The sequence below is a fragment of the Bombus pascuorum genome, chromosome 11, assembly GCF_905332965.1.
Source record: "Bombus pascuorum chromosome 11, iyBomPasc1.1, whole genome shotgun sequence".
Taxonomy (NCBI): Eukaryota; Metazoa; Arthropoda; class Insecta; order Hymenoptera; family Apidae; genus Bombus; species Bombus pascuorum.
The window spans coordinates 5,924,492-5,941,696 of record NC_083498.1 but is presented as its reverse complement, the minus strand read 5'-3'; the positions used below and the strand labels follow the sequence as shown (position 1 = coordinate 5,941,696).

Genomic DNA, 17,205 nt, shown 5'->3' with positions numbered 1-17,205 from the left:
AATTCGATGATTAGGAATCGTAATTTCTGTGCAAGTAATTCGTGATACTCTTCAACAATGCTTAACGATGGACATAACGACGATAAAATTTCAAAATAAATGTTTCACGTGAGACACAATATGTTTCTAAAAAATTTCTGCAAGTGTTGGGATGCTTTGTAAGGAAAGATGTTGATAAAGGTAGATTAATAAATAAATAGACGATCGGGTTGGTAACACGATTGACTTTTATTACATTTTTTTCATTTTTTTTAGAACTAAATAACATAAACGCATATTCTGATTAATTCACTTTTGTTTATTATTCGTAATATTACTATCGTATTAAGAGCTATAACGACGAGGCGCGCCCCTAAAAATCGTCTTCATGCTTTATCTTTTTCTTTTTTTACTTTTTTTTCTTTTTGTTAATCCTCGTTTGTTTTTCTCGCAATTTGTGTTTCATCTCTTCCGCCGTGAAAGCCAAAAGAAACGCCGTGAATCTCTCGTACAACGTAGGAAGAGGAAAGCTCGATTATCCATCTCTTTTCTCCTTTTTGATTCTATCCCCGCTTCGTTTCTCGTTTCGTATAAGCTTTCGACTCTGATTCGTGGCTGTCGCCTCCTATTTGATACTTGAAATTTTCTTTCCTTTCTATCGAGAAGAAAAATCGACGAGTGACGCGACCTAAAGAAGCCTCGACTCGTTTCCTTTTCTTCTGCCGTCGTTTCAAGGGTCAAGAGGAGGGACGAATAGAGAGTATAGGACTCTATGCATTTTTTACGCGTAACCAAGAGCCGAGACCATGCCCAGGGATTGGTTTGACGGGGGATGCTCACGGGTACAGCTACGAAATCGTGTGTCCTGTCGTGTCGTATCGTGTCGTGTTCCTGCATGTGTGTGAACGGTGCCTGTGATCTGTATTCACACCTCTATTAACCTTTTATTTGGCACGGGCAAACGTTTTACCTATTTGAAAATTTCACACGCCTACGCATCAATCTCCGAGATCGATTTTCCGTGTATGTACGTTATCCGTCATAATTATTCGAATTATAAGTTAGCGGAATAATTTTAATTTTTCTTTAATTTAAGAATCCGAATAAAAATCTTTTAATTTACTTTTGAAGTTTCCAATTTCAAATCGAAATTTAACAATTTAAATCATTTTTGAGTTTAAAGTTTCTTGAACAACTTAAATTTAACACACAATTTTTAGTCAATAATAAAATAGAATAGCGTTCAATATTTCAATAAATAATCGTAGCAAGAAACGCTCATTATATTTAGCGCTCGTAATTGAAATTAAACGAAACACAAAGGATGTACGTTCGAATAATCATTATTACCTTCGAAGAAATCTCCATGGTGAAAGAAAAATTTCGATTATCACACAGAGAATAAAATGCCGAGACGGTTTTTCGAAATGGCAAAAGAAACGATTTAAAAGGAATCTTCTTGCGTTTTTTTGCGTAGTCGTTTAATTCGCTAAATAAACGGTTAACTTTCATGTGCACAGGGTACGTGTACGTATGTGTTTATGTAACGTGTGAATAAGTGGTCGCTTAATATCTAGGTTACTTTATTTTTATATCAATGTTTATGTGTATATATATTATACATGATCTAACAACAATATATAATATTATCATCATCATCCACCATCCGGCGTTACTTATTCTCTTCGCATGTTACATTAATATTTCATTCTTAACAATCAACCCATTCGTGTTCCAGCGATTCAGCCACTAAGCGTTCTATAACTCATACAAGAGATCTTTTACTATTCCCCTCTTCGATGCTATTCTTCATTGTACGTTCTCCGCAAACCCGCTTTTCTTATCTGCCGAGCAAGCTTCGTGCGATTTTTGGGCATTCGAACGACTCCATATGCCCTTCTCCTTCCTCTCAATTTTCTCTTTATTTTATTCTCTTCTTTCCTCCGCGTTTAACCGTTCCTTTTACATCGTTCCTCTACTTTCGGTGCAACTCTACACGATTAACGATTACGATAATTATTGGTCGTTGCATGCAGCTAAAAGTGCTTCGCATCTTCGAACGTCGAAATATAAAATTACACAGAGATCGATGTCTGAACATACGCGTCGCAATTACAGAGTTTCGAGTTCGAGGTTGAGAATAACATATTTTCATACTTTTTTTTTTGTATTTTTTCATTTTTTTCTATTTTTGCGCGCCGATCGTAAGAAGAAACATCGACGAGATGGACATCGATGTTTCCTTCCTTTTCGTTTCGTTATCGCGCGGTGTGCTTGTGTAACTCTGATTCTTAAATACATATACAGTGTCTGATGTGCGTGTGTACGCGAGTTTTTCTCTAATCCTTTTTCAACTTCCTCTTTTTTTTTTATTTTGTTGTTGTATAAGAAACGTATAACATTAGTAATTATAGGCATCTATAGTATTGCTTCTCGATTCAACGAATTTACGAAGATACCGGGCACGGTACAGGTGTGATCTACGTACACGTCGCGATGTCGCAACACGGCCAAACAAGCTGTTACTCGAATCGCCGGGAATAACGATCGAAAAATAGAATACACGCTTATTGCAGCCTCTTTTTTTGCGTCGTGCGCTCGTTCCTGGAGCGAGTTAGCCGATTCGCATTTTTATTTTTATTTCTAAAGGAAATTCCAAACGACCTTAGGGCTCGAGCGACACCAACATTCAATTTGAGTCGGGAGTCGCTTTGTCTAAATTATTCACACGCTCGTCGCCGGTAACATGGAAACGGTTTGAAATTTTTTGCCAACAAGAATTTATAGCATCTGTGTAAAGTAAATTGGATTTAGCGTCGGAAAGAATGTTGCTTTCTGTGCGACGAAACCATCCTTTTACGATTAGCGTGAAACATAATCGAGTTTTCCAGGATCGAGCGACAGCCAGTACCGTGTTCACGGAATCCCTATCCAAAAAATCGCACAAGTCCGCTCGAAGATGGTGGTACACGAACCTCTCGTCGAATGGCAGCTGCTGAAAAGTACCGTTTTTCGTGTGTATCTTTTCGCCTCGGGACTCTCCAATTATCGAAGCTCTCCCTTTCTCTTTCCCTTTAACGTCGTCTTCGTCTTTGTTCTGCACTCCCTTGTATACAAAGCTAACGACTACTTACTTAACATCGTGATTTTCTCCTGTTTTACCTTCTATCTTTATTTATTTACCTCTTTTTTCTTTTCGAACGTTTCTCCGTGTGTAGACGTTACGTGTGTTCGAACGGTATTTTCTCTCGCTTATCGTCTAACATTTACCGTTTTACAGCGTTAGTTCGTACTTTGTTTTTTGTGAACGCATTGAAAAAACACACGTGCGAACGTGTTTTACATTATGCAATCGTCTCGTCGTCGAGACCATCATCATAATGTAAGAGATCATAACAATAGTACGTTGATTTAACGATAAGTTATCATTATTACTTTATAATGCGTTGTGTCGTTGTCTCTGAATAAGTCAAGTCGGTTCTTCCTCGCGAGTTACGCCGGTATTAATCTCCTCCGTCCTCGAACTTCGGGACACCTTCCGTCCTCATCTTTTGGTTCCTTACGGATTTCCCTGGCTCGATCAAAAATCGGACGCTCGAATTGGAAAATTGGGACACGAACGGTGTCCCGAGCTTCCAGGAGACACGGTGAACATCTCGTCTTCCGTTCATCCTTTTCGCTTGACGCGGTTACGTAGAACGAAACCATCACGAAAACTTTCTCGGTTATACTAAACGCAGGTCTAGGTTATACGCGAGACTATGTACATGAAGAAAAGAACGTTACATTTGTCGTATAATCTTAAACGTTTCGGCGCATATCGTACCTAACGCGTTACATTCTTTCCGATTTCTTTGGTTTGTCTTCCTTGAAACACTCGCCCGATAATTAAGTACCTAAGAAAGGTTCGTCAACTATCTTTTACATAATAATTGCACGCGTGTCTCGTTTCGACGGATCAATTGTACTTTGCTAGCGAGTACTACGATATTATACTTTCTAATTACAGTCAGATTTACCGAGATCGTCAATTACCAGCAACTTTCGTTGGCTCATCCCTCTCTTTGATAGAACGCTGCGTTCGAGGGTGTCACGTCGAAAACAGACACGAGTTGCTAGATTCTCTTTTTTTTCTTTTTTTATTCAATCCTTTGTTCATTTTTTTTATCTTCACGATTACGATCGTCTATGAAACACGAATTAAGTAGATTTAAGTATTCGTTTATATCACTTGCCACGTGCCGTTCACAGGCTTAGGGTGGCTTCAGGTAAAGGATGCGAAGGATAGAGCGATCAATCGCCTAGAATCGTGCGATGTTAGGTGCAAAGTGGAAGTGGAAAAACACTCGTTAAAGGGAATTAAGGAGATCGAAGATGAACAGTTCCGTACCAATGGAAAAGATCAAAAGAATCAAAGAACAAGAGAAAGTCTGGAGAGTATTCACGCGACTGATACATTTTCTATTTCTCTGAAAATCCATTCTCTGTTCTTACTTCCTTTTATTTCTCGGACCGCGTTATTTTTCCTTCGATATAGCGAGAATCACAGAAGATTGTCACGCGTAGATAATGTTTTAGTATATCTCCGGATTACTCTTGTCTCGTAGGTTTTCAACACCGTTGAATTTTGCCTTTCGAGGGGAACTGTACTTTTTCGTCTATCGCGTTTCAACAACTTGTGTTCGTGTTTTGCACGCATACACGCGACAACTGGTGAATGAACGTTTACGCTGGTGAAAAATCGTCGGTAAATGGCCTGAACCAAATTTCACGGATTATCGAATACAAGAATACGCGAAGATCTCTCGCAAACAAAAGTTTGAAATATAAATTGAAAGTTTTATAGGAACTTACAATAGGTCGTTTCAAGTAAAATGGCTGATTTCTTAACTTTGAAAATAATATTAATCGTATTACGATTAAACGTATTCAATGTAAAAGGAAGCTATGATCATGGCAATTAAAATCATTAACCGATCATCGTTGAGAATATTTCGGTTCATTTTTTATATTTTTATTTAACGATCTAAGTTTTTCGCAAAAATTAAGAAGTTTACAAAGAATGCACTCGAATTCGATGTTACTTCGTGATTCGATTTGACACATGATCTGTCTTTGACAAAGTATCATGTTGCGTTTAATTAACTTGAAATTTAAAATTGAATAACAAATGTCACGTATGATATATCATATAAATATAACGTATCATATGAATCATATATAAACGTCAAAATTACTTAACGACACTTTTAGTCGCTACCAGTAAAATCAGCCATTTCACGCACGGCAACCGAACAAAAAATTATATTTGACACACCGTGCTAAGCATTGCTTACGCTTAAATTAAACTACATCGAATTAAATGGCACAGAAAGCTTTTAATCGTTCGTTCAGTCTTACACAGAAAGCTTGAACAACATGTAACGCAATATGTATGTATAAGAGAGTGATAAGGGAGAAGAAAAGAAAAAAGACGAACTACTGAGACTAGAGCGTCAACATTGACTAGACAGTACATCGAACAACATTTTATGTTGATCACATCGAGAAACAACAACGACACACGACATTAATCAACAGTAACGGTTACGACAGTAAGATATTATGTTTTTTTTGTATTCGTTTTATTCGTTCGTTTTTACGTGACACATGCATTAAGTAGTCGTGACTTCAAAGAGAACAATCGAGCGTAGCGTAGGAGATACATGGAGCAAAGGGACTATGAGACGACAGGCGGAGAGAAAACTTGTTACGATCAAAAGATGAGAGCAAAATAGTAAGAGCAAGAGAGAAAGAGAGAGGGAGGGAGATACAGAAATAGTTAAAGATAGCGTGGGGAATAGGAAAACAGTCTATGAGCTATACACTGCTGTCGTTCGAAGTTGTCTGGCTAACTTGATGTCCAATTAATTATTTTTTCTCCTGTTAATCGTAATCATAAGAACGGTCTGTCTCTAAAAGCATTTCGCTTCGAGCTACGCTGAAACTCGTCTTCTTCTACACCGAAATCGTGCTTTCCATCAACTGGTTATTTAACTTAGTGTTTTCACGTTCGTATCGAAAATTCGTCAAAAGAAAAAGAAAAGAAAGAAAAGAACGTACGAGCATATATTCTCTAGAATCAATATAGATAATATAATGTATACATCTTTGGGTTAATAATTGAGTAATTGACTTCAAGTGTATATCAAGTAGATCGCGCAGAAGGATTAGAATATGCGAGACAGGTTATTATTTCTGTTGAATTCGGTCGGCTCAGGATGCCTGGACGCGCAGGATGGGCGCAATTTGAAGGAACAAGGAGAATTAGGGTAAAATCGTTATAGGTACTTTTAAAGCGTTTCCATCTAGTGAATCGATCGGTTACAGAGAGAAAGAATACGAGTCTGCGGATCTTCGAAAATCATCACGATATGTCGCACTATAATATTCTGTACTTTCTTCGTCAGCGTTCGGCGCAGGTAGCAAAATACACGTTCTAGTTTGAACTCTATCTTTAATCGAGTGATCTTCGAAGATCTCACGCGTGATAAGAGAAGATCCAACCAACGACATCGACATTGACATCGACAGACAAGAGAGAGGCAGGTAGCATGCACGTTGAGACACGAGAGAGACTATACGTCAAGTAGATTCAGATTCGAAGCACGTCCCGTCCGCTTCGCGTTCTTTTCTCAGTTGTCTCGTTCCGCCGCGTTCGACGATTAAAATTCGCCATGGCTTCGCAAAAAGGCGCGATCGATATAACGTCTCCTCGGTCATTCTTTTTATCGGAAACGATTAAGCTAAAGGGAAAGAGAGAAGAAAAAAAAATAAAAACAAAGGAAGGCATAAAATCGAATCTGTGTGCTCGATCGCGCCAGCCTTAAGTCTCCGCTGAAACTTCTCCCGCAATTCTGGTCGAATGGATATACAGTCGAACACTGGAAACATTGGAAAAGTTGTCGGTTTGTTTTTCATGGACGAACAGCTGCCAAGAGGTATTTTACGACATTGAGACAGGAGAAAGTAGCGGAGCGCGTGGTGGTTTTCCAAAAGTTCGGACAGTGAGCAAGGAAGCTGTTCGTTGAATTTCTTCTTTAGTTCTTTCGTGCTCGTTTGGAGAATTTAGCGATCGAGAAATCGTTTGACGATTTGTTCGATAACGACTCTACCGATTTGCGTCGTTATTCGTAAATAATTATATAGTTGCCGAGGCAGTATGTCGCCCGATAAAGTAGCAAGTCATTAAAAGTTTGGGAATTTTTAATATCGTAAATTATTTTTTGCTCCTATTCAGCCAAGATTCGAAGTTCGAAAAAGTATCGACGATATTATCGAATTTCGAGGAAAGTTTCTGGCAAAGTTAAGGCTGGCGTCCTGGCCTTTTCGATGGTCGAATTTGCGTTGCGGAGTTTGGCAAACGGGAAAGATCCGTGAACGTGCTTGCGGAACGACTGATAATCGTCGACACTCTCGACTAGAAGAGCCGCGTTACGTTTATACATCGAGAAACAGCAGAGTGCACATAGAAAGCTGACATGCGTTCGTCTCTATAGCAAAACGTTTGGACAGAAGGCCTTCCGACTTCTCATTTTCGACTGACGTTTAAGTTGCCTTTTCTTTTTCAACTGGGACGCGGTCCTAAATGTAACACACTTATCTCGATGAGACGAGGAAAGCTTTTTCCAATCTTTTCTCATCTCCCGTCGGATCCTGCTTCATCTGCTTCTTTCTAATTTCTCTTCGTTCCAGCAATTGGAATTCTTTTTTTTTTCCGACATTCGATGGATCTTTCCTCGCGTATATTGCGGCATATCGTCGAGAAATGTTTTCCTAATCCGAGTGATCAAGTATGATAGAGCGCGTGTTAGGAGAATATATCGCGAATTCGCAAAGAAATCAGAGGATAGCTGTTGCTTCAGAGTCAGAATCAATTGAGAAATTTTGAGAAGATAGATAAGAAGAAGATGTATAAGAATATATAGATCGGTACCAGAACGAGGAACGATATCGAACATAAAAAAAGTACACTTTCGTATCATCTCGTCACTCATACAAAAAACGACGTCACGCGTTAAATGGCACGTTCTTCCTCTTCGTGCTTTCATTCTCCGTTACAACTTCATCTGGCATTATCCGCCCTATACATATACCAACTCAGAACGTTTTACGACATATACGCAAGAATCTATGTTACAAGATACATTTTAATTTAAACAGAGTTATCCTCTCAGTCTCTTCATTAAACGTAGATCTTCCGATCGAAGGAACAAGAAACGTTTGCTTGCTCAATGAAATGCTTCTTTTATACCTTTCCTCCCCCTGTTTCCAATTAGTCTCTAAGTATATCGCAATGGTATCGTGCGTGAGCATTTTTTAGTTTCTTGTTAATTCTGTATATGTATAAGGCTCGCGTTACTTGCCGGCAGTCGATGCTCTGTCCATCCCGTCCATCATCGTTTACGCGTCGTCCATCATGCACAACGTGTTTGTCGCAGACGAACAAGCACGATGAAAGACCGGTGAACTGCTTCGAGAAAGGATGAAACAATGGCTACTTTGCTCGAACGTTTCCGGCGGTAACACCTGAAAACTCCTTGCTAAGAACAGTCTCGATCGTCGAATCGCGACACTTCTCTATCCTGTTCTAAGATCGTTCACGAGCGAACATATAAATCAGTTTTCTCTTCCTTTCTCTAACAATTAACTTACTATATAATTACATTCGATAGAAACGCACCGTATAAACGTGAAAGAAAGGCATTTCTTTAGTACTTTTTTTTTCTTTTTTTCTTATTTGTTTGCATTTAAACGCGAGAGTCAGTGCTGCTCGATTCGTCGAGCTATTCTTAACGAAGCGCGCATTTAAAATATTTTCTCGTTTTGTCGATTTTTTCCGTTTTTCTTTTTTTTTTTTCTTTTTTTTGGTCTAATAACCACTTTATATTTTTTCGTCACTTTTGTCGGCAATGTGTCTCCTAACTAAGTGTCCCTAAGAATCGCTCAGGTGTTACGCGTTTCACTACGGATCAATCGCGATCGAGCTATATCGCCGAGAGGTAATCGGAAAAAATTCGAATTTGGACGGAAGGGAGAGCAAGGGCCGCCGGTTACTCTTGTTTTTTCTCATTACTCGTTTCCTGTGTTAATTCTTTTTTTTCTTTTCGTTTCTCTTTCTCAGCAATCCATCTCCGTCTTACGTTTAGCTCTTGGTCTCTTGACTCTAGTTTCTCGTGGCCCTCGATCCTTGTCTTAACCTGTTTCTTAATATAAACATTTAATGGCAACAATAATAAGAACAATGACCGCGGTAATAAACTATGAGAATAATTAATAACTCGAATAATAATAATGACTCCCTCCTTTCTGATCTCCTTGTTATTGAACAGCCGTCGAACGAACTAGTGACTACGTAACTCTGCTACCGGTAGTTTCCTCTTTTTTTTTTTTACCACTATTCGAAAAATTCACTAGAAACTTAGGTACTAAGTTTTTACGTCTTTTTTTTACTTCTTTCATTTTTCTTATTTATATATATATAATATATTTCTTTATTTATATTTATATATATATAGGTATATTTATATGCACGCGCCCTTCGACTGCTCACGTCTCATTTACGCCATGATATTCGTGCGATATCCGAAGAGACTTTGATCGATCCAATCATTTTCCTTTCTCTCCCCCTCCTCTCTCTCTTTGTTTTTTACGTCCTATCTTATTTCTTGCCAAGATTTCTTTCCGATATTTCATTTGCTTTCTTCCAGTCGTAACGCATATACGAATTCTCACGGATCTTATACTTTGCATTTTCTCCTTTCCTTAACTTCGATCGTCTCTGTCCTTCTTCCTTCTTCGAATCGTAAGGCGTAAACGAACTCTCGCCGATCTCGTACTTCCTACGTTCTCACGTCTGCCGCAGTTTTCTTTATCCCGTCATCGTCCTCGTTTAACATCGTCCCCGTCTTCCTCGTTTCTTTTCTCTATGAATTTTTACGTGTAATGTCTCTAGTAGATCTTCTCCGGTTGTATCGATTCTGAAATTGCTCTGAATTCGTCGCTCTACCATCGACATCCTAGATCCTCACCGAGCTTCGAATTTCTAGATCTTCTCGATTTCCTTCTTCCCCTGCCTTCAATTTCCAAGATCACTTGAGTCAATTAACAATGCTATCGACGATGATCTCTCGAATTTAATCCATCGAATTCGTCTCGTTCCATCCACTCGTTCTCAACGATGACACGACCTTCTCACACGATGGCAATGTTGATCGAAGCTCGTAACTCTTCTCTTGTTTGGTCGATGCGCTCGTTCTGAAGATCGTTCCGCGCGTACCCTCGTAGAAAATCTAATTCGATGGTCGTTGGAGGACCGAGGACGGGCGATGGGCGTTGGTTGTGGTGTCTCGAGCGATTGTCGCTTCTCTCGACGCTCTCTAAGGGACGACTAGCCAATTCGAATCCCGAATTGATCTACGCTCGAACAACACGACGACGACGATTACGACGGCAACGACGACGACGCTGGTAGTAAGTTCCCGTATCGCTCTTTCCTTTCGCTTCTCCAATAACACGTCAGATCTCGCTCGTTCTCTTCCTCGTGATGTCGTAGGGGCTGAGAGGCGGATGCGGCTCTGGTAGCACATGATGCACCACCCTCCTTACCGACCGCTTTAAGGGTGTAGGTAGGCTTATTGGAGGTCGCATTTACCTTCCAGTACTTGCGCTTTGATCTCTTGTATATGCGTATCTAACGCGTTCTTGATTTCTGGAACAAACGAACGTTCATGTATTATATTGTATATATAACGTGTCGCAAAATACGCGGCGGATATTTGTAGGATTCATTCTAGATATCAATGAAAGCGATGAAAAGAGTTCATGTACAAAGATGTCGTTCGAGGCTTGTCTTTCAAGTTGTAAACGATTTCACTTTACGCTAGAAGTATACTCATATCGTTGAATCAGATGACGAATCTCCCTATCTTATTCATACTTCGTGCGTAGAACTTCAAAGTCTGCCGCTTTACGTTTCCATTTATAAATCTTGGATACACTTTTTATGTTTAATAAAATTTGAGTATTGCATATGAATTATAGACTTTACGTTAGTTTGCAGTTTTGCGTTTCATACAGCGGAGAATAGAAGAAAGTTTATAAAATAAGAAATATGGAACGACACTGTAAAGGAACAACGTATATTACGAGTTACTTATTAAGTTACTTATTAATACTTATTATTACATTTGTTGCAATATATATATATATATATATATTGTACTTGTTCGTAATATTATTATATATATATATATATATATATATATTATATATATATATTATATATATATATATATATATAATAAAATATATATATATTACTCTTACCAATACGATAAAAAATCTTTAATACAAAAGTTTCTATAATTCACGGTGTATCGTTTTTAAACTTTCTTTCATTCGCAACTGTACGTCAGTTACTTCTTACTTTCGTTATACGAAATACCAAGTTAAACGATACTCCATCGCATCGTTTTATTGTCATTTACATTTGTCCAATCTCGAAAGAGATATAATAATTATCGTAAGATTTTTGATAGTGCGAGGATGTACAGTTTCACGAGATATCCTCGTGGCATTGTACTACGATTCCCGATATTTCCTGTATTTTATTCAGCCTGTATATCGTGTATAAATGAGTATGCGTGCGCTATAGTGTCCCAGTTTAGTTACAAAAGAATGGAAAAACGCAAATGAATGACTACACGGCTGAAAGTTGGCTGGCAGTTTTTCAAGCTCTCTCAATTACGAAACATCGATTTCGCCGTGAAACTGAACGAGGATCGTGGCATGCAACCGGCTTCTGTTGAATTTACTCAGAAACCGAGTGGAGGATTGCAGTTGTTTGATTTCTAGCCAAGGCTCGTTAACCCTTCATCGATCATCCCTTGCCGTGTCTGAGCGCCACTGCATTAATTCGTCAGGCAGCTCCACTCGGTGAACGTGTTCCGTGAATTTGTAGCTTCTCGTTCTTAACCCCGTTCCATGGCCATGGTTTCCCTGGCCAACCTCTTCGCGAAGGGTCGTGTGTACCGAGTGTGATGAGCGAATGCAATTGACTCGTGTACATACTTGTAATCTCGTCCTCGTCTTCCGCCTCGGCTTCCGCAGCCAATTCCTCTGGCGTCTTCTTCTTGCGCATCAAAGGATTCGGCTCTTCTTGGGTCATTTCTTGTACTTCTTCTCGCTTCTTTATGTTATACTGAAACGGAAAAACGAAAAGCGAGTGAACAAAAGGAGAATTACCGGTTACAAAAGAACGCGTTTGTACTTAGCGAAAAACTCGCGACATACGTAAGCTTTCCTTTTATCTTTTCGTCTGACAAAGACTTTTCAATTAAGGAGGCACCGAAAAATCGAAATCTTTTAAACAGTCTCTTTAATATTCCAGAGGTATGGAATATCGTACGAAAGTCTTTTTCATATATCTTATTATTTCACGAAGACTTTCTCATTAATAAGATACATAAGTCTTGTACTTTTATGTATCGTTTTAAGTTTCTCGAAGCTTTCAAAAGGGATTCTACTCGCGAACCAAGAAATTGGAAAAATCGAGTAAAATAGAATGTCAAGTCCAGTTCGATATTATTATTAACTATTTATAAGAAAAATTCCCAAATTTTATTTATGCTTAAACGTCTGAAGGTGTAGCCTCCTAATTAATTAAAAAATAGACAATAGAGATAGGAATATACGTTTTACCAAGTCTGAGCACGAATTCGACAAGTTTTACGAGTCACGTAACAAATGCTTTTCGCTTGATATCTGTTGGATCGTCGTTTAAATCCTATTCTACGTTAATCCTGTTTCACGTCCGTCTGCGTAGTTAAACGAAACTTACTTACACGAGCGTTTACGATGGATGATCTTCAAACGAAACGAACGTTCGGACTGTGTTTTGTTTCGCGATTGACTTTCTGTGAAGCAAGCGAAGAGGAAACGCGCGGGACCCGTTAACGAGTATTCCGGTCAGATTTTCTTTGAAGCGATAGACAGATACCTTTGACCAAAGTGCGAGAAGCTCAATCGCGAAGTTTTCTCGATCGAAGTTGGTGTACCGCTACGTGGCCACGTTGAAGACACTCGACGACAGTATATTTCCAAACTTCGCTAACAAGAAAGTTGTAACGCGACGAAGTAGTCGAGAGCGACAACCTTTCTTTCAGACTTTAACATCGAAAGCGTTTTAAAGGAGGTGTCATCCCTTCGTGCCTCGAATTTAATGAACAACGATAGCCACAAAAACATCCGCGACGTAAAAAGTTATCTCACGACCAAATATCGATCTATGTGCGATTCTATCGAGAAGCCTTTGGCTGTTCCCATTAATTTACAAGGAAACACCGCGAATGGTCCTGGATAGCTTCTATTTAGACGGAACTTTTCCTATAACTTTAAACTTGCCACAAGAGCATAAATATCCGTCTAGTCGTGACTTCTGTCTAGCGAATATCACATGTCGTATTGTCAGCGATATTTCGAATCGCGACGCTAGTATCATAAATCTAAAACATTCTCTGCTGACATTTTCTACTGTCATTTGTTGCTGTTCACGATCTTTGCTTTTACCATTTCCACAGTTACGGTAGCATGAAATCGGAATGGTCAGATTACGGAAGAATCGTTTTCGGACAATCGGCTTAAAACTCAAACAGTCAATCGCGTCCATCACACGGAGCATCGACGCGCGGCTATTAGCCAGCCCTCACGCAGTGTTCCGTAATCGTATTAGCTGGACAATTTCAATCTCGGCTTCGTATCATCGAATCTGCCTCATGATTTCGAGGATCTGCAACAGGAGATCGGCACGTAACAACATACCCGCGCCGCCGTACCCCTATTTACACTAGATTGTCTAGTTGCATCGAACCGCAATGACGGCTGCATGCGCTCGCTACCTAGCTACATGCAGCGAGTAACTCAGCTCTGACGCTTTGTATCCACGCCACTCTTGTCGGCAGACAATGAGCCCGATTGCGGTACAAGCCAGACACGTGATCGGCTGTACGGGTGCCGGTTGCCTCTATCGTGGCATTGTAACCGACCGTGGAATACGCGTATTGCGGCTATATCTACAAACACTATAAATTCTCCGTCTGTTTCGTTGTTGTTCTCCGCTGTTCGGCCCTCTCATCTCCCTTTTTGCAAAGGCTTTTCGCGTTTTGTCCCAAGTCTCGCATCGCTCTTTTGTTACCGCGCCATGCGACTACACGCGTCTTTCACTGGACGCGCTGTCCGATTCGATATCGTTGTCACGAGAGATTTTCTGCGAAAAACTTTGCCCGATCAAAATTCAAACGCATATTTCTCTGGATATTCTGCTACGAAATAATAACAAATTGGAATTTAGTTTGGTGTAACATTTATCATTGGAATCTTACGGGAAGAGATGAAATTCGAGGGCTGTAAAGGTTTCGCCTTATTTGGATATTCTGTTTCACTCGGGTTTCTTCGATTTCAACATACAAAACCTTTTCTTTTGTATCATAGCGTGACTCGATAGAAGTACGTCGATGTGAATACGCGATTGGTTAGGGAAATGTGAAAATGTGATAAGAAAGGAAGTGTTTGAAATCATATCAACCAACAACGTCTCCAGGTAACATTGAATTATATTAGCTGGGAAAAGCTAGTTTATTTCTTGCCTCATATCCGCAGATCCAATATAACGGAATAGTTCATTCTATTTTATCGAAAGTACAATAAAATGAAATTGTAACCACGAACAATGCACGGCTTTCTCCCTTATTTTCAATCGGTTCGACAATTCCACTCTCCATACTTCTAATCATATCTTGTCGCTTTGTATCTCGCGTCTCGTACGTGTGGAAATCTCGTAAGGTGGTTTCACAGTGGTGAACACAGTGTACATATAAATATGTATCGACTTACGCAGTTTTCTTCGAACTCGAGTCACAGAACTAAAATAACGCACCTAAACACGAGCAACGAAAGTTTATAGGTTGATTTACAGAAAGATTTTCGCGATATTTTTGAACAAAAGTTGTAGTAGTGTGACAGTGATTTGACTGTACCACGAGGGCAGAGAGACGAGTATATTTAGAAATAGGAAAAGTTGATTGGGTTTATTTAATTAGCGTAGTAGAAATTCGGTTTGCTCTGGGCTAACGGGTATTGCTGATAAATCTGTCTCTCTTTGTTTTTCCGCTGTTCCGTTCCATTAGCAGCACGGCCGTTTGTAATGGGTGTACAGTGGCGCGTCCCAAGCACCGTGAAGCCGCACGAAGGAGACAGATAGCGCGTGTATAAACGGCGGTCCAGTCTCCCAACGATGTCAAATGTGATGCGCCGATCCTGACGTTAATTAATGCTTCTCGACACGCACCGCGCGCTTCTGCGATACAACGTTTACGAGCACGTCTCACGTGGAATTTCAAATTCGTGATGTTGCGTTTGCGTCAAGGAACGCCTTTTAATTATCGGCCCTCCCTCTCGACCCTCTGGTTTTTTTTAATCCTAAAAGTTGAGCAATCCCAGGGACTCGTAACACTTTGCATAATTGCGACGCACTCGCGCGTATCACGGCCGGAAGTCTTCAAACGTTCTTTCGCCACGGGTGCTACGTTCTGTGATTTGTACGCTCGTGTTGGATGGCTGCATCTGTATGTGTGCCCTAGACGCATCTGCAAGCCACGTCGCATTGCGACATTTTTACCCGGCACATTTTTAGTAACCAGTTTCCTTGTTAAAAACTAGTTCAAGAAGCGTTACGCCGTATGTCTAATGGTATGTTTTGGTTATAATATGACGTACTAGTTCAACGATACGGAGTTAGAAGTTTGAAGTGCGCACAAATGCTAAGTTCAGCATATTGCTAGATCCGTTGTTATGTGTATGTATGTGTACGTATAAAGGTGCACACAGAAGATGTGATAATTATCCGAGATTATTAGGAAAACGATTGAATATCCATCAATATAACGACATACACACTCGTTTATAAGTATTACGACATCTGCTAATGCAGAACGTGGTAATTAATCTGGTAATTAATTAAACGATTTAAATAGAAGATTCATAGCAATTTGCTGAAAATTTACGGATAATAAATATAACGAAGCATCTAATGGTATAAACGTCGATATCTACCAGTGACGAATCAGTATTTTTTAATAAGACGATGACTATGAAAAACGCGAGAAAGCTTGGTTTTACGTAAAGTATATAATCGATAATCACGAAACCAGTTATATTTATGGTATCTCAACATCGTTCGATGGTAACACGTGTTCGTAACAGCGGAAACTTTGCGAACGTTATCAAATCCCTAGTTCGCAATGTTGTCTAGCTATCTTGTTACAGCATTAGTATTCGCGCAGTTTCTGTCTCTCACAATCAGCCTAATTGTCACGTGACGGTGCGAGCGCGGTACAAGCACCGCTGGTTACGAAGCAAACGCAACTATTTGTAAATTGTTCGTTGTTGAATCCCGGGGGGAGGGTAACAGTCGACCCACGTTTCCATGTGTGTTTCGAATACGACAGAGGCGAAAGATCGATTTATCGTTGAACGAGAACTGTTTCCATTAATTACATCGCTGGAAATTACGATTTCTTTATACGAGCGTGTTACTCGCGCCGTGATTTCATTTGTAAAGGAATTTGGCGCGCAATGACATCGCGATATTCTCATCAACTTTTGTAACTGGCGAATCGCCGGTGCGTGTTCAATTTTCAATTTCTGCCGAATCATGACTATTTTTCACGATCAGCGAATATTTCTGTCGCGTTGTTCCTGTCGCCGTTCCCGTGAAAATTGAAAAAATAAAAAGAAGGGGAAAATAGGGTGACCAATAAGTAGACCGCGAATGTTTATGCAAATTGATATTCTTACGAACACGTCTAAAGCAATGGGATCTAAGCAGAGATTTGTTTCACTCGTCGAATACTATAACGAGTATTGTGCTCTTATCGCATAAAATCTTCTATCTAGCATTTTGTTTGGTTTTCAAAAAAAAAAGAATTTTGTTTTCTGCGGTTTAGAAAGAGATTTTATATTCTATACAATTTTTACATGTTTGTCGCATTCTGTGCATTTTTTTTTTGCTTTGAGGTTTTCCATAAATGCATAAGCATTCGCAGTTTACCGATATATCATGCCATTATTGTTGTGTCACCATTCGTTTCATTTCGAGAGAAAGGGAATTTTACTGTTTAATTTTTATCT

General features: G+C 39.5%; 1 protein-coding gene and 1 long non-coding RNA gene across 4 annotated transcripts in view; both read right to left on the bottom strand.

Moving 5' to 3' along the window:
- Positions 1-209: 209 nt before the first annotated feature.
- Positions 210-17,205, bottom strand: part of LOC132911628 (complexin) — a 330,756-nt gene continuing 313,760 nt past the window's right edge. For all 3 annotated transcript variants that reach the window (XM_060968358.1, XM_060968359.1, XM_060968360.1), the window contains 2 exons: positions 12,091-12,220; positions 210-10,729 (listed from right to left, as the gene is read on the bottom strand). In XM_060968358.1, the coding sequence (XP_060824341.1) occupies positions 10,653-10,729; positions 12,091-12,220 (207 nt within the window). In that variant the 3' untranslated portion in view covers positions 210-10,652. The remainder of the gene's footprint in view (positions 10,730-12,090; positions 12,221-17,205) is intronic.
- Positions 210-17,205, bottom strand: part of LOC132911631 (uncharacterized) — a 271,608-nt gene continuing 254,612 nt past the window's right edge. Inside the window, exon 2 of the long non-coding RNA XR_009659054.1 lies at positions 210-9,654. This is a non-coding gene — a long non-coding RNA (uncharacterized LOC132911631). The remainder of the gene's footprint in view (positions 9,655-17,205) is intronic.